This window comes from Thrips palmi, unplaced genomic scaffold (genome assembly GCF_012932325.1).
Source record: "Thrips palmi isolate BJ-2018 unplaced genomic scaffold, TpBJ-2018v1 HiC_scaffold_1, whole genome shotgun sequence".
Taxonomy (NCBI): Eukaryota; Metazoa; Arthropoda; class Insecta; order Thysanoptera; family Thripidae; genus Thrips; species Thrips palmi.
In genome coordinates, this window is record NW_023144620.1 from 23,665 (window position 1) to 47,649 (window position 23,985).

Genomic DNA, 23,985 nt, shown 5'->3' on the forward strand with positions numbered 1-23,985 from the left:
GCAGCGAATGTGCAGGTTTGAGCTCGTTAAGCAAGTTTGCTGTTCCCACCCCGAGGAGGTGCCTGCACGTCGAGCCCCGCCCGCCCACCCACCCGGGCGTAGCGGTTAGCTGCGTATAACGCTGTTTTTTCGGCCATCGAAATACAAAGCTTCTGGTTGAGAGCACTCCGCCAGACCCGCAGCATTGGCTCCTCCCAAGACCCCCCATTTTCTTCAATTTTTCGATAAAATCCTGTATTTTGCCGACTCAACACTCTACCAAAAATGTCCTGTAAATGCCGTTAATTTATTACCAGTTTTCACTGTAGGTCAATTCACAGCGTTTACTGTGATCTGCTCACGGGATTCACTGTGATCTTGTTCGCGGTGTTCACTGTGATCTGGTTCCCAGTAAACACTGTGAGTTTGACGCCGCGAAGCACCGAAGTACTGCAAATCAGGCTCCAATTCACGGCGTTTACTGTGGCCAGATCACAGTGAACACTGTAACCGAGATCACAGTGAACGCTGTGAACTAGTTCACAGCAAACGCCGTGAATTGCATAACAGCAAACATTGGTAATAAATTAACGGCGTTGACAGGACATTTTTTGTAGAGTGAATGCATTAGCATAGGGCCTTTTCGGGACGCGTTGCACGTAAGGTGCAATATGGCTATCGCATTGCACGTATGGTGCGATATCTCAACTGCATTGCACCATACGTGCTATACTCATAGCGTTTGGAATCTCAGTGTCGGGAAGTGTACGCCACCACAAGCAATAGTGTCTCCGGTTTGCATTTCTTAAACTCCATGGAAGGAGTTTTTACAGTCTGATTGGCATAGTTATTGAAAATAAAAGTACATAAATATTCGGAAGCGCCTCATAGTCTCGTTCAAAGGTCTCGTTCACGGGGCTTCCTACCTGCAGCTGCGCGAAGTCCCTGACGCCGGCCTCCACGACCTTCAGCTTCTCCGCCAGGCGGCGCTGCGTGCTGACGGCGCGCTCCAGCAGGTCCAAGGTGGGCTTCATCTGTTTGGCCCGCTCTTGGTGCAGCCGGCGGAGGGCGTGTTTGTCTTCGCAGACGGGGTCCGCCACCGCCTTGCAGTCCAGGCACCAGAACCTGGCAGTGCTTCCGCCACCAGCGCCCCTGTCGGCAAATAGGGCTCTGTCTGCACTCTAAAATTTTGCGAACAACGAGTTCATAATACGCCCACTGTAAAAAATTCCGTACTTTTGTACGGAAATGGTACAGAAAAATATAGTTCGGAGGTACGGAGAAAAGTACGGAACGTTTCGTACTTGCTCCATATGAACCCATGTAAATGGGTACGGAAAAAAAGTACGGAACGTTCCGTAGTTGGCAAGTACGGACGTTCCAGGCAAATTATTGACCAGACATGTTCCGTACTTTTTTCTCAGTGTCCTTTGCAAGTTGAGAGAAGGAGGAGAACAGGAAGCCAAAATCCACTGTTTTAAAGCAATGTTCTTACTGATGGCAAGAATATTTCTTTGATTCAAGACCACTATTTCAGGTTGCATAAGGGATGCAGTTCTACGGGATGCAGCGCCGCTTCATACCTCGCCTTTTCGGGTTTAGGAGGTTCCTGGATCAGAGACATGATGTAGTAGTTGTCGTTGAGCTCCTCTGGTTTGCATCGCGTTTCCTGTAACGCCAAATAAAAATCGTTTTGTTTGCTTTTTCGAAACGCTTAATTTTCGCGGTCTTCGCTTGCACTAGTTTTTATTCTGACCGCAAGCGGCGCACAGAGGGTCAGAAGACCGGTGGAGGCGGTCAAAATCCCATACAAGTTTTGAGCTTCAGAGTTGCTGAACGGGGCTCAAACCGAGCGTGTGACCCCATCAATGGATTGCTCTCCGAACTAGGAATCCATTGGTGGGGTCACACGCTCGGTTCGAGTCTCACTTAGCGACTCTGGAGCTCATAACGCGTCTAGAGTTATGCCCGCCCCCGCCGGTCTTCTGGCCCACACTACCTTCCGGTCGATGGGGCAGAGGAAGGCCGTCTCGGCGTCGCTGCGCGCGTCCTGCGCCTTGTCCCGGATGCCCACCACGCACTTCAAGCAGACCGTGTGGCCGCAGGACAGAAGCTTCGGCCGCCGCGTCGCCAGGTCGAACTGCTCGCAGCACACCTCGCACTCGAGGGACCGGTCCAGCGAGTCCGCCATCGTCCCCGGGCTGAAATAAAGACTCGTTGGCAGAGAGCGCTCCAGTTTCGCGACACACCACGTGGTTTTGTACACATTTTGTGCGAGATGCCACAGTTGGCCACAGTATTGTTTGTGCAGAAAAACTTTTCGTTCAACTCGTGGTGCGCAGTTTTGCACAGAAATGGGTAAACGTGTCCAGTTTCCCGTATGGAAATTGTACAAAGAGTTTACTATACAAATCGAAGAGCGTACATTGCATGCTCTAACTGGCTGGAGCATGCCTGCAGGCACGCTCTAGCTAGCGCATGCCTGCCAAGCATGCACTTACTAGTGCATACATGCCTGATGCAGGCAACTCCCTATCCCTGATGCACTAGATGCATGCTTCAGTTAGCGTGATGGCATGTGCATAGTAAGTGCACACTCTACCCAAAAATGTCCTGTAAATGCCGTTAATTTATTACCAGTTTTCACTGTAGGTCAATTCACAGTGTTTACTGTGATCTGCTCACGGGATTCACTGTGATCTTGTTCGCGGTGTTCACTGTGATCTGGTCCTCAGTAAACACTGTGAGTTTGACGCCGCTGAGCACCGAAGTACTGCGAATCAGGCTCCAATTCACGGCGTTTACTGTGGCCAGATCACAGTGAACACTGTAACCGAGATCACAGTGAACGCCGTGAACTAGTTCACAGCAAACGCCGTGAATTGAATAACAGCAAACATTGGTAATAAATTAACGGCGTTGACAGGACATTTTTTGTAGAGTGAATGCCGCCCTCCACGACACCCCGGTCGATGCCCCGGCGCTGGGCTGCCTTCCCTACACACCCTTCCTCCTTTTTATCCATACAGGTCACCTAAGGGGGCGATGTGGGGCTCAAAATGGCCCAAAAATGTCGAAAAAACGGTGAAAATTTTCATTTTTTCACCAAATTTTGGCATGTTTTGAGGCCTAGGCTCCAAATGGGGTGGCTCACATGGGCTCTGGTGGTTGGAAAAGTCGGGTCTAGAGTGAGTGAAGGCAATCCAGTCGAGAAACCGCCACCCCGAACTCAAGGGGGCAAAACAATGGGAAAAAACGAATTTTCGCCGCTTTTTGACATAAATCGTCGGGTAGGATGATCAAGACGCAGTCCGATCGCAAAACCCGACACGAATCTGAACTCAGCACTAAAAAACGAAACTTTTGAGTCACACCCGCAAGCCGAAATCGAAGGTCGCCTGAGTATGACGCCCCCTAACGGGGGGCCGAACCCACTTCGGTGGTAATAAGCCCCTCGCCGCCGCCGCTGTCCTGGAATGGAGAGGCATCATGTGACGTCCAGTTTTTTAACCTCAACCTCCATGTTCAAGATCAAGTTTACATGCAATATTATTTATTATTATTTATTCAATTTATCAAGTTTGTTAAAAGTTACTATGAAATATATTGATGTTATAAAAAAAAAGTTATATTAACTTTGGCGAAGTGAAAGGAATCGTCTTATTAAATCCCATCACTAACCATATATATAGTTGGTTGTCTACGCACTAATTGACTCACCGCTCAAAACCTGAGTCGTCTCTTTGAACCCAATATCAATTCAAACTCTATTAGGATTAAATATACACAACCATACACTGTGGCAAAAAGCTACGGAAAATTCTGTAAACAGCTTGTGGTAATTCTCCGTAGGCCCCTTATCAATATTCTCCGTTGGCTCTTACAGTATTTTCTGTAGGACCGCACAGTATTCTCCGTAGGACCGCACAGTCTTCTCCGTAGGACCTCGAAGACTGTATAGTCCTACGGAGAAGACTGTGCGGATTTACAGAGAATACTGTGCGGCCCTACGGACAATACTGTAAGAGCCTACGGAGAATATTGATAAGTGGGCTACGGAGAATCCTGGCAAAAAAATTAACAGGATTTTCCGTACCTTTTTGCCACAGTGTACATTGATTCTAATAATAAACACATGTTAGTACTTTTGCACTGTTGTCAGCTTGCAGCATTGAAATAGAATGTATTTCTCGAGTCCAAACTAAGTATGCCTGCCAATTTCAACACAAGTTATTTATGCATTTCCCTGATTTCCTCCAGTTTGAAAATTTTAAAAAGAGGATGACACTAAAATTAAATAAGAACATTCACACAATACAAAAGGTCAAAATAAAAACATTCTTTTTACAATGCTTTGTCAAAGTGCACTGGCCCGAAGATGATTCCCCTCCGACAGTGAAGGGGGGAGAGGAGAACGAAACACGTAAATCATTCTGAGGCACTTTTTTTAAGAAGTCCGATCGAAAAACATGACCACCGCCGATTTCATCGCCATTTGGGTCGAAGGTACCCCTTATGGGTCTTAGAAAAGCCCTAAAATATTGGGGGCGAAAAACGCATGGTTTGGATGTTATTCACGATTTTCGTTTTCTCTGACACAATTTAGGTGAATTTGGTCAAAATGTAAAAATCGATATTGCTCGGTCCCTGTCGGCTCCAGCTGCCTAAAGATTGACTCTCTTTGGTAAAATCGGCCGAGGAACAAGAATCCGGCGTCGGTTTTCTGATTGGACTGCTCAAATTTTGACCATGGCTGTTTTCCCATTTTTGCAGTCATTTCTTGTATCTCTGGGGTTTTGGTGATGGACATCGATTTTGACCGATCCCGGGGGTGGAATTTGAAGATAAAGGATCAAACTAAAATATTCCGTCATAAAAAGTTTGTGTATAGGGCAGCCCTAGCAGCAGCTACAAAAACCGTGAAAATGCATGTTTTGGGCAGAAAACTGCCCCTCTTTGTTCTTTCCACAGGACTGCGGTGGAAAGGCAGCGTGCTCCAGTGTGAGGGAGGCCTTCTGAGGCGCTGGCACTCATGTGGAACCAGCGCACCTTAGCCCAGCGCCAACACACAGGCAGCGAAACACGGACCTACCTCCGTAACGCCTGCGAACTGGAAGGTAGGCACGCCCGCCAAACGCCGCTGCGTGGCTGGCTGCCTACCCGCCGTGCTCGCAGGCGCTTGCTCCATCTCGCCATAGTCTCCCCATTCAGTTCACACTTGTAACAATGTCGAGCCGTGGTGTCCTCGCAAAATCGTCGCGGTAACTCCTCTCGTGGAGAATTTGGTTAAATTTAAGATCCTACCGATGAAAAAGCATCGTTTTCATTGGTCCTGGTCCTTCCGTCCGAAGTATCAACCTAAGGCCAGTACATTGCTTACTTTCTTTTAATATTTTTTAACACATTCACGACCGGACTCGTTTTGGGCAAACTTCCCCTCAGGACCGGAGTCTGCTTTGACCAAACCGTGCATCTCCCAGACCTCGCGACTAGATATAAGCACGAATCATGCAATAACAAAACCAACCAGCCGAAAAAAAAAAATTCCGGGAACCCCGTGCCCGGACGGTCGCGAGGGCCATGCCCATTCACGGGTACAGGGTTCCCGTGTGGACGCCAACGACATTAGATGCGGGAACGCAGTACGGAAACACGGTTCCCGCTCAAAATGAGTACCAAAATCATTTTATTTTTCAAAAATAAGGAAGAAAACGCAAAAAGTCTCAGTTTGAAGCTTGAATGGCCGTTTTTGAGTCCGGGAACCGTGTACCCGGACGGTCGTCAGAGACATGTCGAGTTCGGGAACACCGTTCCCGTACGTTAAAGCGGCCCAGCAAGCTAAATGAGGGTATTTTTGGAATCAGCGGATCGACCCCAGGCCATTCGCACACTTTTCGACCTGTTTTGAGCCGTTACAAACCAACCCGATTTCCACACGGCCTTCTTGACGTGCAGCAGAATCGGGGCCGTGTCAAAATCGAGTTGGTTGTAACAGCTCAAATCAAGTCGAAAAGTGTGCGAATGGCCTGGGGTCGATCCGCTTATTCCGAAAATACCCATTTCGCTTGCTGGGCGCTTTTACGTACGGGAACGGTGTTCCCGGACTGGACATGTCTCTGACGACCGTCCGGGAATCATGTACCCGTACCAAATTCATCGTACGAGGTCCGTTCAAAAAGTGACTTGCGTCTTTCGTTGAGGCGGTTCCAAAAAAATATGTCTCATGATCGTGACAATTCTGTGAGGCGAAATCGGAAAATCGGATTTGTCCGGGAACGGTGTTCCCGGATGGTCGTCTGGACTTTTTCCCGTACGGGAACGCGTGTTCCCGGACGGTCGTGAATGTGTTAACACCTTCGCGCCAAAGGCCAATTTTGGCGGCAAAGCCTTAGAGGCCTAAGGTGCTAAGTACCGAACCGTACGTCGCCAAAACATGGCACATGGATATACGGACTTGGTATGACCACCCGAACACCATGCGCCAAAAATCTTCTATACGAGAACCATGTTCTCGTGTCGTCGTCTGAGCCTTTGCGGTATCGGCTTGTGGGACGTGATCGTACGAGAACCCTGTTCTCGTAGCGTGTTCAAATATAATTTGTGATTTGTGCCGAAATATTGACAATTCAATCAATGTAAATCGATTTGAAATTCAAAGTTCGGTTCACACAAGAATCATTTTCTTGTTCAGGCGACACCACAAAAAGTACGAGAACCATGTTTGCGGTCCGGCGGGCACGCCATGTCTCCACGGACAATACTAGAACATGGTTCTCCTGCGTATTTACGGCATTTTACTGTCCAAGCTTCCTACACTGCAAATCCAAGTGTAGTACAGGTCGATACTTTAAGGCGCAGACCAGTTCGTCCTACGCTTGCAAGTGTCGACCAGTTGTGTCCGACGCTTTGAAGTGTCGACCACACAGTGTCCGACGCCTGCAAGTGTCGACCACACAGTGTCCAACGCCTGCAAGTGTCGACCACACAGTGTCCGACGCCTGCAAGTGTCGACCACACAGTGTCCGACGGCTGAAGTGTTGGGTCACAACAAGAAACTCAGTCAGTGTAATTTGCCGTAGGACAAACAGTGTCCTACACATGCAGGCGTCGGCCACAGTGTGGTCGACACACCAGAGCGTCGCACAGTGCGGCGAAATCGAAAAAAGGTGGCCAAAATTCATTTTTCCAAAGTTTTCTTTTAGCTTTTGTGACCTATGGTGGCCGAAGTACAGTGTCTGGGCTACATATTACTGTGCAACTTTGCCCCCGACTGAGCGCGGGTTCCGAGATATGATGCTTCAAAACTACCGGTTCCGGCGCGACTCGTCATGGCGCGCCGAGAGCGCGTATGCGATGGCTGTTTTCAAGCGTCTCTTATTTGTTGTGCGAGTGATATCACTTTAAACCCCGACCATGAGGCGATAGCTCTAGCCTTCTTCTTTCGAACAGTACCCGTGGATTTATCATTTCGCTGATAGTTTATGAATATTATCGATTTTTCCTAACCTCATAACCTTGTGAGACGCTTTAACCTATTAGCAGATTTTAAATTGAGATACAAAACGATTGACAAACATTGACGTGCCGTTCGACATTGGAATTGAAAGTTTGGACTTTCCTCTATGCAGTCGCGAAGAGTTTTCTATCCCGTTTTGTCCCGTTTTTTGGCAAAACGCCTTTATTTGTACGGCAATTTGACCGGCTCGTCATATTTACAGCCTTGTGGACGTGTCGGTACTTATGTAACAATCGTAGCAGGGCCTGTCAAATGGGGTTCCACTCTTGTTTAAAGGGTCAGTGAATCCGTTCATCACCATAATATTGCGAAAATAGGGGCGGAACCACAAAAAAGGGGGGGGGTAAATTTCGAAAATTGTTCGAATTGCTTGAAATTTTGTATTCGGGGGTTTTTGGGGTCCCTGAATCCGTTTCTGGCATTTATTAGGACATTCCAAAAAGAATTGAACTTTACCCCTTTTGAACGCCTTGATCCGCCCCTGGTATCTAAAAATTAAGGTCAGAAATGGATTCGGAGACCCCCAAATCCCCTTAACACAAAATTTCATTCAGTTTGATTTTTTTTTTAACTAATAATATTTCGGGTTCCGTCCCTGGAGTATCAAAATTAAGCTAAGAAATGGACGCAGTGACCTCGAAAACGTACGAGGGTGAAAAATCGTCGTCGTACGTTTGACAGGAGCAGTTTAATGAATTATGTCCACATTTTTCGAAATCGGCCGCACTGTGCGTCGGATACAGCTGGTCGACACTTGCCAGCGTAGGACAAACTGGTCTACGCCTTAAAGTGTCGACCTGTCCTTCCCTTGGATTTGCAGCGTAGGGTTTCCTTTTGACTCATTAGAGTCCTAGGGCACAGTAAGTGCAACTCCTTGAATGACAAGGATGGTTTTTTTTCAAAACAAGGAAAGATGGAACACTTCACGGAAGTTCCTCGGAAGTGTGCTCCCATTTCAAGGAGAGGGAGGCTTCCTTGCTTTCCAAGGCTAGTCCCTTGTTTCCAAATTCCGAATTCTCCACGAGAGGAGTTACCGCGACGATTTTGCGAGGACACCACGGCCCAACATTGTTGGGTGATTCCGTGCGTAGAGGGTCATTTTGGATGTATCAAATGTTCTTTTTTAAGTTCAACTTTAGGGCTATATTTGGTGTAGATGGCATACATAGTACCCCACAGTACCCCTCCGAGCGTGGCAGCGCTACAAGTTGACTTTTAATTTCACTCCCTATGAAATACGGCGGAATTTACAGAAATTATGACGGAATTTACAGATTACGGAATTTACAAAGCAAAGTTTTTAGTCTCCTGACCCGCTGGGTTACAAGATAGGTAAAAACTGTTGACGGTGTCATTTTGAGCATCCAAAATAGCGTTTTTTAGCGAAGATTGTTGGAACTTTCTCCCTGAGATGGAGGAGCTACGGCCCGAAACGGAATTGACAACTATTTATACACCCTTACCGTTTTTAACAATAGACTATTCTAGTCGTGGCTGAGTGAAGAACAAGAAGAATCACAAAAGACGCCATTTAGGGCATTTAAAGTGAATATATTTGATGAAATATGTTGCATTTACTAGAAAATATTTGAATTAACTTCTACCAAGCAAGGGGACTTAAACATTTGAAGTAAAAGTGCAAAAAAGTACACTTTCGTTATTCTTCTTGTTCTCCACTCAGCCACGACTAGAATAGTCTATTCTGACGGCCTGGAAGCGTCGTTTGACCGCCCCAGGTCCCGCGGGCACGGGCTTCTGGACCGGACTCAGTCGCCGGTCGGAAGACTTTTTACAATCCTGCGTGCCAATAAGTTTTTGGTGTCTTGGAGACACGCAGCGTTTAAATAAAAGCCAAAATATTATTTGCACGCAGCAAAACTTTTCCTGCGTGTAAATAATAAAACTGGAATTGCAGACACGCTGCGTGTAAATAACATGTGAATTTATTATAAACACGCAGCGTTGAAACAACACCGGTTTTCATTATTGACACGCAGAAATTTTTTAAGAAGAAGGCGAGTCTCGAACCCGGGCGAAAAAATTCCCGTGCAAGCACGGACCCACTCACCCACCAAGCCGCCATGCCGGACTCAGTCGCCGGTCGGAAGACTTTTTACAATCCTGCGTGCCAATAATTTTTTGGTGCCTTGGAGACACGCAGCGTTTAAATAAAAGCCAAAATATTATTTGCACGCAGGAACATTTTGTCCCACATGGCCACCGTCGGTGGACGTCTGAGGGGAAAAATCCTGCGTGTCAATAATTTTTTTTCTGTTATGTGCACGCTGCGTGTACATAAAGTCTAATTTTATTATTTAAACGCTGCGTGTATATAATACAAGGTAGGTTTACGCCAGACCGCGTCTTGTCGTACGGGCTCGCGATGTCTCGCTGCTGTTCCTCCAATCCGCGCCTGCGTACCTACCTTGGCCGCGGCGCTAGCCTGTCGGCAGCAATGGCTTATCCATGTCGGTTACTTGTTGCATGCTCCCCCAGACCCCCTTCATCCTAGATAGAGTTGCTTCATCTACTATAACCCAATCTGACCCTCCTTCCTTTTTAATTGCGAGCATACTGGGCGGAGCCCCCAGACTTTTTCGACACAGAATGATCTGCCTGCAAAAAACTAGATTTTCGCCTTTTTCTAGGTTTTTGGGTATAAAAACTGAACCAATTGAGCTAGGGTAATGAAATTGTGCGTGTGCCGAGCAAGGACATACCCAAAAAGGTGCGAAATCTCACGAGATCGGCGAGCCGTTCAGGAGGAGTAGTAAGCACACAGACAGACAGACAGACAGAAGACAGACATGAAAAACTTTCAACCCCACTGGAGTAACAGGCTCGCTATCGCTCAGCCAATTTAGTTTATGTTCTTTCGATCCCAAGTGGTCGCGAGGTTCCAAAACGAAAGAAACCCCAGTAGACTCACTTGTGTAAGCAGCATAGGTCACATGGTCACACGGTGGACATTTTCAAGGGCTGTTGGGGTTCACAAGTGATGCTACAAAGGTCACCTTCAGTAATTTTTTGAGGAATAAGTCAGGGAAGAGAGTGAAATAGCCAGTTTTCTTTTATGTGGCTGAGTCATATACTACAGCATGGCAATGTTGTCTTATAGGTGTTGGTGACCAAGACGGAACTTACAAAACGACACTTTAGCAGCTTACGACACCTTGATAAACAAAAGTTAGATCGACTAATCCACATGAGGACATGGTCCCAGCCAGAAACGGAGAGTCGGAACGATGTCGATTCGCTGTCGACGATCAGTATCGATCATGTGTCGAAAATTTCTATCGATTCGACGGAGAAGTACCTAAGAATTTCGACATCGCCGATCTATCGATAGACGTCGATTCGAGGTGCAATTTTGTTATTGTGGTGGGGGAGGGCAGGGGGTAAGGGTGATAAAATTTGACCATGTTTGAGGGCTGTGGTTGTGAAGGTGTAAATCTACAGAAATGCTGGGACCCTGCACATTAGTATGAGGATCAGCTGTCTAAAGAAATTGACTGATGAAAATAAACCATTTATTGTCAAGGGGTATGAAATTTCTTAAGTATGATATGAGTACAAACATGAGTAGACTAAACAGTCAGAACAAGTATAAAGTTAACTTGAATGAAACTTAAAAATAGGGGTACATCTCTTGAAACATATGAGTACAAACATGAGTAGACTAAACAGTCAGAACAAGTATAAAGTTAACTTGAATGAAACTTAAAAATAGGGGTACATCTCTTGAAACAGCCAGAGTCAAAATAACTATCCAAAATCTAATTTAAGATGGAGTTAACCGAGAGTTTGTTACAGGTAATATAAAATATATGACAAGGTAATATAAAAAAGACCATACAACAAGCTTGCTGTATTAACAAGATCAAACATCTTACTAAAAAAAAAACCTTGCAGTTAAAAACAATCAATTTATCACGCAACCCCTCTCTTTAAGAGATTAATGAGAATACAAAATAAACCACACAAGAAACTTAACTAGCAAGGCACATTACTTTCCTGCAATTAACGCTAACTCTGTAACTAACAGCAATGTTTTTTTGCCATTTGGCACTTATGAGAATAAAAGTAAAAAAAATAAGCGATCTTAGTGAAGAAATTTTGGTTCAAAACAAAACTCAAGTAAATCTAAATTGGCCACAAGAAACTTTGAATACTTTAACTTTAAGAAACTTTAACATAGGGTGGCAGAAAGATCACATCAACATCAACCTTGGATGACTAGCAGGGCGGGCACACATTACACTTCTGCAATTCTTATTAATTCTGTATCTCGTAAACATCTAGAAATAGACCAGTTATGCATAAGGTTGGCTCCAGAGCCAACCTTATGCATAACTGGTCTATCCATCTTAAATTAAATTTGAGATTGAGTCATACGCAACTTTTTCAACTCCAGCCGTTTCAAGATACAGAATTTACATGAATTGCAGAAGTGCTTTATCTGCACACCCTGTTGACTAGGCTTACATAAAGAAGACAGAACTAAGTGAAGAAATTACAGTGAAACCCATGCACATTTCAGAAATTTGTTAAGAACGGATTCGTTATACGCGAGCGAATTTACATTGCAAAAATATTAGTTGTGGACGGGTTTCACTGTATAGTTACAAAAATCAAGTGCTAATACAAAAACAAGAAACTAAAACTAACAACAATGAAAATTACTTAGGGTTGCAGGGAGATCACAAAACAATTAGTCATATCACTAAGCTCCTGAAGCTGGATTAGGTTTACGCCACTTGGCATCTTTCAACCACTTTTGGAGTGAGTCATCTGCAATAGATAAGTCACTTTCCGGAAACGCTGTCTGCAGAGTTCCTGTAAAATGAACAATCAAATGAGTAATACATCAACCAGTAAATGCTAATAATTGGATGTAATGTAAATTATTGTACCTTGGAAAACTTTGTACAGATGCAACTTCCTGAACGACATTTTATTAGCTTTGCCTCTCCCATCCAGGTTAAATTTACTTGCTAGGCTGTTAGTCATGAGTTTGGTCAACACGGCAGCTGCACTTTTCCTTTCAGGGTCAGGAACATTGCTCCGTATGTAGTTGCCCATATAATCAACCTATACAAGACCAAGAGAGGAATCAAAAGAAATCAACATACCCTGAAGTATAAAAATCCCCCGCGCGGGAGAATCTGCAGTCTGAATTGTACCCAGGAACTGATGTCACACTATGCTTTTAAGTGAACAAGGAGGGTAGTTGTAGTGTGGCTCAATTGTTCTGAAAGTGTTCACAGATGTGCTATTTTGTGTGTAGAATGAAGTATGCATCGGGCATAGTCTAACTGCAGATGACCGGCTGCAGTTCGAGTACGGTTAAAATACAGTTTAAGTACACTTAACTGTACTTGAACTGTGCTCTAACTGCCGAAAAAACTAGTAGTTTTTTAGGACCTTTTCAGTTTCAACTGCAGTTTTGCGGACAGTTCACGACATTTTTTGACAAAAATACGGTTTTGCCATAAAAATTCAAAATTTTTGATTTCCAGCCTTATGTTGCCTCCCTCCCTCCCATCTCTCCCTTTTTTTTTTTTTTATCGTTGAAGTTTGTCAGTCAGTAGTCGAACCCGGGCCTCGGGTTGGCAGACCGCAACGCTGCCAACTGCGCTACGGGGACGTGTGAGGGTCTGGCGCCAGCGCGGGCGATGGCCCCTGGGCCCTGCCCCCCGCGCTCAGGTAGACGAGGGATTACCGCCACTCCCGCTCGGCGCGCTCCACCCACGAGGAAAATTTTTCCCCTCATTTGCCGAGACAAGCTGATCTGGAAGCAGTGCCGAGCTTTACCCGGGGAAATTTAGAACCTTAGAATCATTCCAAGGCCGTGACGTGAAAGGGCATTCAGGGTGAAGTTTGGGGGGTACTCTTTTACTTCTACAGCAATAAAATTTAATTGTAGTTTTTGACTGCATTCCCCAAATTTAACCCCCGGGGAAAGCATATGTCATACACTTTTTTTTACTCTCCATTTTAAGCAAGAGCAAATTAGAAGTATATTTTTCACGGCATTTGGATTTGGAAATAATTTGAACTTTGACTGTCGTTTGAACTACATTCTGGACTGCCAAAGCAGACTGCAGTTGGATCTGGCAACAAAAATGCAGTTGAAGGACAGTTTCTGTGCACTTTAAAGCACAAAATTGACTGCAGCCAGCAATACAGAACTGATGGCACTTTAAATGCAATTAAGGGCAGAAAAGAACTGCAGAAAGGAACTGCAGATGAGCCACTGCAGTTTCAAATACAGTTTGACTATGATCCTTAAAAAACTATCTCAGTACCTTTTTGAAAACCCCCTTTGCTTTTTATTTTTGTTTATTTGCATAAGGCCGTCCCGTCTTGCAGACGGCTTGCAAGCGCGGCAGCCGGTATGAAAAATTTGGTCTGCCACACGCTGCCCCAACCTAAACACGCCAATTACCTAGTTCAAAATGATTTTTTGAATATTTCAAACGATGATAATTGTTAATCTAAGATAAACCCCCTGTAGGATTTTTAAGGAGACATCAGGGGGAAATTTGGATACTATTCGTTCATAGTTGCTGAAAAAGTGAGTGATTTACAGACAGACAGACAGACGACGCACGACCAGTCACTTTTTTGGAGCGCCCCAAAAACCCGGGAAGGGCTTTGCTATCGCTCAGCCAATAAAGTTGTGCGCTTCAATGCAAGAAACATAATTTTCTACACTAACCTTGGGACTTTCGTTCTTCTGAGGAGTGTCTGTGACGGCCCTTATGATGCCTTGGCTCCTTCTATCATTAAAAGATTGATCACTTCGTAAGGGTGCATCCAAGTCCAGAAATACCATTCTGTTATCAATAAATTCACCATACACTTCACATTTTTCACATGCCCCATAGCCATTATGGCGCACGATACATTTTATGAACTGTCTCGCAAGTGCATCCAAGATGTATTCTGACCTCAAATTCATACCTGACGCCTTCTAAAACGTATCCATTGTTGAACAAGTGCTGAAGCTCTGCCACAAAGTCAGCCAGGTGAGCGATTCTCACTTTCGGGGTAGTTTTTTCTTCTGACTCCTGTGCCAAACGAGCGCAGATATCGACATGGAGTTTGTTTCTGATGTTAGGGAGGGCCATTGCCCACTAAACGCACACATTTCGAAAAGTTCACGTTCGTTTGGGTTGGTCTACGTAGCGTTTTGGGAAAACCCTAAAAGTAACTTCCGTGATTGTCCAAAGAGAAAGTACTCGAACTTTCCGCCCCCCGTGTGGCGGGTGTGGTTCGAAAATGCTGCCAACTGTCGATGGGGATTCGAAGCTTGGCATGTCTCGAGCTAATTTCAACCGAAGACCAATACTCCAGACTTCTTTCAAAGGTACTTATGCTGCAACGAAAAATGTCCACCGTATATTCAATTTCACTACAAAAATTTCGAAAAGGCAGCTCTGGACTTCTCCCCAAGCCAAACTTTTAACTTTCCATGACACAAGCCATCAAAGTGGAGTCCCTGGGACATAATTGCATGGGTCGCGGAAATCTAAGATGCTGTACACGGTCTCAAAGCGGGCTAGAGCATTATAAAATGGCGTGTATCAACAATTACCTGTAACTTCCGTGGCACCCTTTACCCAATGTTGCAGCAGCACTAGGTGAAAAAATTTTCCGCTTAAATGTCGGGCTTGGAGTATCATTTGACCCTGGCACGACTTTTAAGCCACAGCAAGCCCGAGTCAGCCGTTAAAGCCGATTTTCACACTTTGTAACTTCCGTGATAACGTAATTTCCGTGATCAAAACACCCACTAAAACGTATGGGAATACCTTATGGCTCATGTTTTTAGGAAGGTAGTACAAGGTCTTTACTATAAATTCCATTGCCACAACTCTAGTATCATCCAGGACCCCAATAATCAGAAAAACTTAATTGGATACTTCTCACTTTCGGCAAATCAGAGACGCCAAAACTACCCCGAAACGTGAGAATCGCTCAGGAACTCATGCACGTTGACTGGGTCAGTAACACCTTTATAAGCTGCAATTATAAATGGTGGATTATCAGTGCCAACTATGTAGCCCAAAATCGGCCACAATTTGTAAGACGGGAGGGGCAGGCCATCTATACCAATGTCAATAGATATCTTCTGAAACTTGTGCAGATATTCCTCAAGGTTTAACCTGTTAAAATTGGTTTGAATACCTTTGAACCACATCTGACCACCTTCAATGTCGATGAAATTAAACTCATAATCACAAGCAAATAAAGTTGTGTAAGTCAGTGGCATACGGGGAAACACCAAAGCCAGGCGATGGAGCAAATGGTCCAACTTAGTCATCGAGAGGACACCTGGTTCCTGGGCCCATTCACGGACTGTGTCTATAACATACTGCTCTCTATCATGGTCATTAGCGAACACTGGACGCCCACCATCCTCCTCATCGGTGAAGTTTTCTTCCTCGCTAGATTCGCTGCTGGAACTTTCTAACTGCACATTCAGATTGTCATCCTGGACCACCAAATTAGGATCAGCCGCAACACGATCTGCATGAACTACATTCGCTTCAAAATCGTCAGCAACGGCAGCAGGAAGATCAGCGGCAGCAAGATCTGCAGCAGCAGGTTCGGCTGTGGCTGGAATGTCAGCACAAAGATTGTTGCCAGCAGCAACACCATCACCCTCAAGGAGTTCATCATCTTCGGAATCAATAGGATCAGACGATTCAGGAGGTGGATTGAAAGCTTGTGCCAGCTCCGCTCGCAAAAGGTCCAACTGCATACGCTTGTTAGTAACCTTCACCGCATGGCGATGGATGCTCTCTTGGTTAAATGACATGATCACAGGATATTAGAGACTGGAACTTACTGGTAGATCCATTATGAAGAGGACGCCAAAGAAGCTGCACTTAGATGGAAAGGGAGTAGACACCAATGGCAGATTCACTGTACTCGACGAAGCCCAATCGCAACCTGAAACAAGCCAAGCCAATGAGAATAAGAGTGACATATTACCAAACGGCGATGAATGCTGAGCGATTCTCACGTTTCGGGGTAGTTTCGTTTCTTCCGACTCCTGTGCCCAAACGAGCGCAGATATCGACATGGGGTTTGTTTCTGATGTTAGGGAGGGCCATTGCCCACTAAACGCACACATTTCGAAAAGTTCTCGTTCGTTGGATTGGTCTACGTAGCGTTTGGAATACCCCAAATGTAACTTCCGTGATTGTCCAAAGAGAACGTACTCGAACTTTCCGCCCCCAGTGTGGCGGTGTAGTTCGAAAATGCTGCCCACTGTCGATGGGGATTCGAAGCTTGGCATGTCTCGAGCTAATTTCAACCGAAGACCAATACGCCAGACTTCTTTCAAAGGTACTTATGCTGCAACGAAAAATGTCCTCCGTATATTCAATTTCACTACACAAATTTCGAAAAGGCAGCTCTGGACTTCTCCCCAAGCCAAACTTTTAACTTTCCATGACACAAGCCATCAAAGTGGAGTCCCTGGGATATAATTGCATGGGTCGCGGAAATCTAAGATGCTGTACACGGTCTCAAAGCGGGCTAGAGCATTATAAAATGGCGTGTATCAACAATTACCTGTAACTTCCGTGGCACCCTTTACCCAATGTTGCAGCAGCACTAGGTGAAAAAGTTTTCCGCTGAAATGTCGGGCTTAGAGTATCATTTGACCCTGGAACGACTTTGAAGCCACAGCAAGCCCGAGTCAGCCGTTAAAGCTGATTTTCACACTTTGTAACTTCCGTGATAACGTAATTTCCGTGATCAAAACACCCACTAAAACGTATGGGAATACCTTATGGCTCATGTTTTTAGGGAGATAGTACAAGGTCTTTACTATAAATACCATTGCCATAACTCTAGTATCATCCAGGACCCCAATAATCAGAAAAACTTAATTGGATATTTCTCACTTTCGGCAAATCAGAGACGCCAAAACTACCCCGAAACGTGAGAATCGCTCTGCTACGAATACAAGATACACTGTAAAAAATTATTGTGAATTTACGAAATTTTTTTTTACAAATTCTCTGTAAAGTAACAATAACATTTCGTTATTTTATGAAATTTATTCGTAGAGGCCGTTTTATGAATTATTCATCACAGAAATCTTCTTAATTTTATGAAATTTGTTCGTGAACACCGCCTTATGAAATGGTACGAACAAAATACATCTCAAACGTGACTAAAATACTACAACAATGTCACAAAAACATGAAAAGTTTCCTAAAATTACAACAAATGCTTGGGTAATTCCGTTGCACAAATCGCTTGTAAGATTACGAGATATGGTGATGCCTTCATCATTTTACAAGATGTTTCATAAAACAAAACAAAAACGCTGAAATAAGTTAATCTCCATTTAATCAGCGTGACAAGGTAGAACAAAAGCGGTCCACGTCATTTTGAGCGTGTAAAAAGTTTGTCATTTTACAAATTACTGCGTGAAGAATAATTCAAAAATCGTTAAGAAACAAAATGACGTTGTAAATTTACAGATAATTTGTGCAACGAAATTACCCATAAATTGTTAGTAAATTTACGAACTAATTTTTTACAGTGTAAGATTCAGCTCTAGAGAACACAGAATGAGGATCAAATGCAACAAATATCGGAGCTCTAGGCCTAGGCCTAGCCGGCTCTCGTACCGGCCGGCGACGCGTCGGGGAGGTTAAGGTCCGGGCATTAACCAGAAATAGTCTCACATCGCAACGAAATCTTGACTGAATCATAATGGCTTGACAGACCATGACGCAAACGGATCAAATTTCACACAGGCTGTAGTTAATTGACGATTATTTCGAACAGATAAAGGCCAAGCCAAAAGTGGCGGGAAGAGCCGGCGTCCTTATCGAATACCGAAAATGGAGACACTCAGAGTTAACGGAGAGATTCTAACATGTCTAGTGGCATCTTCTAGTACTTAGGAAGTATTTCTGATAAAAAGAACTCAGATGCAACTGCAATTCAAGGATCGTCACGGATTCCTTGAGCGGCGTACCTACCTCCGCTTATGTCCACCAAACACTAATGGCGTCCTTCCGTGCGACGCTGTACAAGTCCCGGACCCAGCAGGCAGTTTAGTGGGCCAGAGCACTTGTCAGGGATGTAGCTCTCTGATGGTCAGGGGGTTACTCGGGAGTGAGGGTTGTAGAATAAGGAAAGAGTCCGGTTACCTTGATACAAGCTCTCAGCACTCCCGACACTTGGGTTGGTCTTGGCCGCTGGCAGGCCCCACACCGACTGCCGAGCCCCGGCACGGCTCGCCAGTCGGTTCCCTACCTTCCCGAGCATCTGCCTTCGCTTGCACTTTTCGGCTGGGCGGTCCCCGCGTGACCACCGTCACAACGCCCAACGCCCAACGCCTTCGAGAAGCCGGAAACCGGACATGGGAAGGCATGAAACGTGAAGAGTGCTGGAAAGAAAATTCGTGTATCAAGGTAATCGTGAATACACGCAGCGATTTTAATAAAAAAACATTTCAAATAGATTTTCATACCTTAATTTCATAGAAGAAACTCACTTTTAAGGCAGGAAACAAGTTTAACGGTTTTCTGTTTAAAGTTTCAGGTTGGTAGCACTCAGCGAATCAAAGACGCGGGATGATTTAAAATGCGACTTGTCTCCATGATCAAGGCCAAGCCCTTCGCGTCTATTTACAAGTCCACGGTGAAATTCTAACTTTTTTCGCTTAACTGATCAAAATGCAGTGGTTCCGCGAAGTTCGGGGAAAGGTGAAAGCTATTCCAACGTTCGTTGTGCATTGACTTAATTTCGACGCTGTATCGAAAGTGACGTGGTTTCCGGTACAGGGGCACATGTATCGATGCGTAGATGTTATAAACAGCCGAAATGTAATCCTGAGGTTAGTTAGCAGACTTCTTAAAGCGTTATCGAAATTAGTGATTTTTCGATGCGACAATCGACATCACCATTTTATCGATGCGGTCGACAGCGAATCGACATCGTTCCGACTTTCCGTTTCTGGCTGGGGGTCTTCGTTTAGTAAAACAAATTTGAATTGCCCAAGCTACCAAATCAACCTCAGTTCAGGCGCAAGGCCTCGGTGACCTGAAATGACCCCCTACGCACGGAATCACCCTGTTACAAGTGTGAACTGGCGAGATGGAGCAAGCGCCTGCGAGCACGGCGGGTAGGCAGCCAGCCACGCAGCGGCGTTTGGCGGGCGTGCCTACCTTCCAGTTCGCAGGCGTTACGGAGGTAGGTCCGTGTTTCGCTGCATGTGTGTTGGAGCTGGGCTAAGGTGCGCTGGTTCCACATGAGTGCCAGTGCCTCAGAAGGCCTACCTCACACTGGAGCACGCTGCCTTTTCACCGCAGTCCTGTGGAAAGAACAAAGAGGGGCAGTTTTCTGCCCAAAACATGCATTTTCACGGTTTTTGTAGCTGCTGCTAGGGCTGCCCTATACACAAACTTTTTATGACGGAATATTTTAGTTTGATCCTTTATCTTCAAATTCCACCCCCGGGATCGGTCAAAATCGATGTCCATCACCAAAACCCCAGAGATACAAGAAATGACTGCAAAAATGGGAAAACAGCCATGGTCAAAATTTGAGCAGTCCAATCGGAAAACCGACGCCGGATTCTTGTTCCTCGGCCGATTTTACCAAAGAGAGTCAATCTTTAGGCAGCTGGAGCCGACAGGGACCGAGCAATATCGATTTTTACATTTTGACCAAATTAACCTAAATTGTGTCAGAGAAAACAAAAATCGTGAATAACATCCAAACCATGCGTTTTTCGCCCCCAATATTTTAGGGCTTTTCTAAGACCCATAAGGGGTACCTTCGACCCAAATGGCGATGAAATCGGCGGTGGTCATGTTTTTCGATCGGACTTCTTTAAAAAAGTGCCTCTAAGTGTAGGGGCCCTTCCGGGCCCTTCAGGCCCAAGGGCCCAAGCAGCGATCGCTGCCTAGCCGCCCGGGCCCGTGCGCCCGGACGGGGGAAATATGTGTCGCTTGGACCACCTCCTGCAGGGTCCCAGTGCGGCGCGGCACGATGGGCTGCCTTTCTGGAAGGGGCGCTGCACACCCTGGAACTGGGTCCGGAGCCAGGGTTCGATCGGGAAGGGCGCCCAGGGTGCCCAGCCCAAACTGGGTGGGCTAAAATACCGTTTTACAGTGAAGTGTTGCAGAGCTCCACGGAAATGGTTCGTTCTCGAGAACGGCACAAAACGTATTTTGTGGTTGACTGTTTCGATTAGAGGAGGGTCTAAGCTAAGTTTTAAGCCAACGGGAGCCAAATTTGGTTAAGGTACTTGGAAACTGTGCAAATTTTAAAACTTCGTAAAAGTTTAAAAGTAAAAAAAAATTTCAAATCAAAATTTTTTTTCACTATTAGATTCGATTTTTCTTCCCCTTTTTAAATCTGGTCTCGGATTTCGTCTACGATGCATATTAGCGACGCTATCAACCTTCAAAGTTGCACTGGTGCAGCAATTTGATAAAAAAGTTTTTTGCTATATCTCAGCCCCTGGGGCTACATTCGAAAAACTTTGTACCGGTCATGAACTAGTACCATGGGGGTAACAAACCCTGAAAAGAAGAATCAATTCGGTGACCATGGTGGCAGAGGCCTTGTCGGCTTTACGTTGAATGACCCTGTGAGGGATCGACCCTTCATAGTCTAACGTTGCCCCTTGAATTGTTCACACCCCTAGAATGTCTTAGAGGTGCTCTACATTCCCCTCTGGGCATGATGAAGGCGACTACGGCCCGCCCCGCCCATTAAACCCACTTGCAGAGACCACCTGTGACGCACAGTTCGTCAGAGACAAAGATAATCATTTGATCATCAAAGAGTTTGCAGTGTATATCCCCGGGTACAGTGTAGATTCCTACAAAGTAGCTACATTTGCCCCACCCTATGAAAAAGACCTGCTCCCACAGAAAGTAAGAAAGCATAATGAATATCTTGATAACTATATTCATGGCCTTTCATGGAATGGTGGGGAATACGCTTACAGAAACATCCACTACATTCTGTGGAGTATGACCTGTCAATACCAAACCTTGTATGCTAAAGGTGCTGAGAAAGTTATAATTCTCCAAGCTCATTTACCCCATCTGTTAGTAGAAAATATTGAGACTCTGGGATGACCCTCCTTTCAGAAGCTTCCGTTGTTTGATGCACCATGCGACAATGAAGTTCATAAGTACATAAGCAACACTTGTGCAGTGAAGCAGGCCAAAAGAATTGGACTGTGGTACCGTTTCTACAAATTTAATCCAAAGTAGAGTGTTTACAAGAGAATAAAAGTTCCCATGTGTGAGGTGCGAGGAGTGTTATTTTGTTCCAATAAAAAAAAATGAAAACCCAATACAAAACTATTATAAGGAAAGGATAATAAAAACAATAAAACAACGAAATGCACAAAAAAAAATTTATTAAAAAATAAAAAATAGAAAAAGGCTCTGACCATTAGCCTACATGACAAAAAATAAAATAGCTAAGCCCATGATGGGCAACATGATTTTAAAATGGAAAAAAAACGGCCTTCTTTGGCTAAATGACCTTTAAGAGCAGCAGATCAGCTCCTGAAACAAACACACAACAGAATGGATGAGTACACTGTCGAAAAATTTCCTTGGCCCCTACTTCCCTTCCCAGTTAGTGAAAAATATTTAAGTCCTTGTTTAGTTTCCCCTAAATGTACTATCATTCCTTCATATGGGTTACTGGGAAGCTCCTCTCCAGATTAAAAACTAATTTGAGTTACCGCAACTTGGGCGAAACAAGAATAAAAAAATAAATTGCTAACCACAGACATGAAAACATAAAATTGAGGTTTAAGATTAGTATTATGAGTGAAATTGTCATAGAAACTAAATGGAATTATTGTATTAATGCTTGCTAATGATGATACATGACTCCCAGTGACATCACCAACTCAAAACTAACTTCGATCAGTTGGGCGGCAGAGCTCAAGTGAACTAATACAAGTCCTATACACTACACTACTAAACCATTGCTCAGATAAGATAATGAGCCATAAAATGATACTCTTTCCTTTCAATCTACCTTCCCCTAAATGAGATTAACATGCCTAATAAATTTTTTAAGTCCTGGAGGTGAAAACAAAGTTTAAACCTTTTCCGAGCCCAGAGACGGAGTTAGCAAACTTTAAATAATGAAACAACTATTTACTCCACCACTAAAACAAGATTATGCTGAACTCAATAATGCAAAATGATAAGAAAAAGATGGAGCAGAGCTTCATCTAAGTGACAGTTAATTTTAAAAATTAGATTCGGTTAATAGAGCGACTATGGGTGCAAGTTAAGGGGGCTCATACATGTTAAAAGCACTTTTCTAAAAAAAAATTTGATGTAGACGGATGAAGATTTTACAATTTCTGTGTTTAAATCCTTTTAGATAATTGAGTAAGCTTCATTTTGGCTCAAGGGAAAGTGACTTTGGACATTTTTTAGAGATTTAGTCGAAACGTTTTAAATTTTGCTTCTCGTAAGATTTTGTTCGCATACTTGCTCAGATCTGTGGGGAAAAAATCAGGGAGACTCATCCCCAGTAGTGTCATAGAATTGACTACAATGGGCTTTATATCTGCAATAGTTTTCGAGAAAAAAAATAAAAAAAATTTTTTAAACAATTTTTTAAACAAATTTTTGAACAAAAAATTGTTTTTATTTTTTTTCTTGAAAACTATTGCAGATATAAAGCCCATTGTAGTCAATTCTATGACACTACTGGGGATGAGTCTCCCTGATTTTTTCCCCACAGATCTGAGCAAGTATGCGAACAAAATCTTACGAGAAGCAAAATTTTAAACGTTTCGACTAAATCTCTAAAAATGTCCAAAGTCACTTTCCCTTAAGCCAAAATGAAGCTTACTCAATTATCTAAAAGGATTTTAACACAGAAATTGTAAAATCTTAGTCCGTCTACATCAAAATTTTTTTTTAGAAAAGTGCTTTTAACATGTATGAGCCCCCTTAATGAGAGCAACACACCAAAATTAATGCAGCTAAAGTAGATGAATGAGAACCATGTCAGCTTAATGATGCAAACACCAAACAATTTTTTAAAAAATACCTGACATTTTGGTGACTGAAGGCTGACTTAAAATTTTAAAGAAATAAAAAAATAAGATCAACATGACATCAAACTGAAAAACACTCACACATACGAGCAGATCCAGAATATGGAGGAGGCGGTGGCGGCCCCCTTCGCCTCACGCAAGGGTCGTCAACAACTGGACGTCCTTGAGTTCGTCGGGCCGTTTGGCGACGATGTTGCAGGGTGATTCCGTGCGTAGGGGGTCATTTCAGGTCACCGGCGAGGTCACCGGGGCCTTGCGCCTGAACTAAGGGTGGTTTGGTAGCTAGGGCAATTCAAATTTGTTTTACTAAATGAAGACCATGTCCTCATGTGGATAAGTCAATCTTACTTTTGTTTTTCTAGGTTTTGTAAGCTGCTAAAGTGTGGTTTTTTAAATT

The 23,985-nt window shown here is 44.3% G+C and overlaps 1 protein-coding gene across 1 annotated transcript; it reads right to left on the reverse strand.

Annotated features, from left to right (window-relative positions):
• Positions 1 to 729: 729 nt before the first annotated feature.
• On the reverse strand, positions 730 to 2,170 carry LOC117639786 (E3 ubiquitin-protein ligase TRIM32-like). Its single transcript, XM_034375698.1, has 4 exons — positions 1,979 to 2,170; positions 1,563 to 1,648; positions 906 to 1,131; positions 730 to 813 (listed from the first exon to the last, which is right to left on the reverse strand). Exons 1-4 carry the CDS (start codon positions 2,168 to 2,170, stop codon positions 730 to 732), a joined length of 588 nt encoding a protein of 195 aa, XP_034231589.1.
• Positions 2,171 to 23,985: the final 21,815 nt, after the last annotated feature.

Coding starts and splice junctions, on each gene's coding strand:
- LOC117639786 (XM_034375698.1), bottom strand. CDS start 2,170: ATGGCGGACTCGCTGGACCGGTCCCTCGAGTGCGAGGTGTGCTGCGAG. Junction 1,132..1,562: donor CCTAAACCCGAAAAGGCGAG/GTATGAAGCGGC, acceptor ATTTGCCGACAG/GGGCGCTGGTGGCGGAAGCA. Junction 814..905: donor GGGACTTCGCGCAGCTGCAG/GTAGGAAGCCCC, acceptor TATGCCAATCAG/ACTGTAAAAACTCCTTCCAT.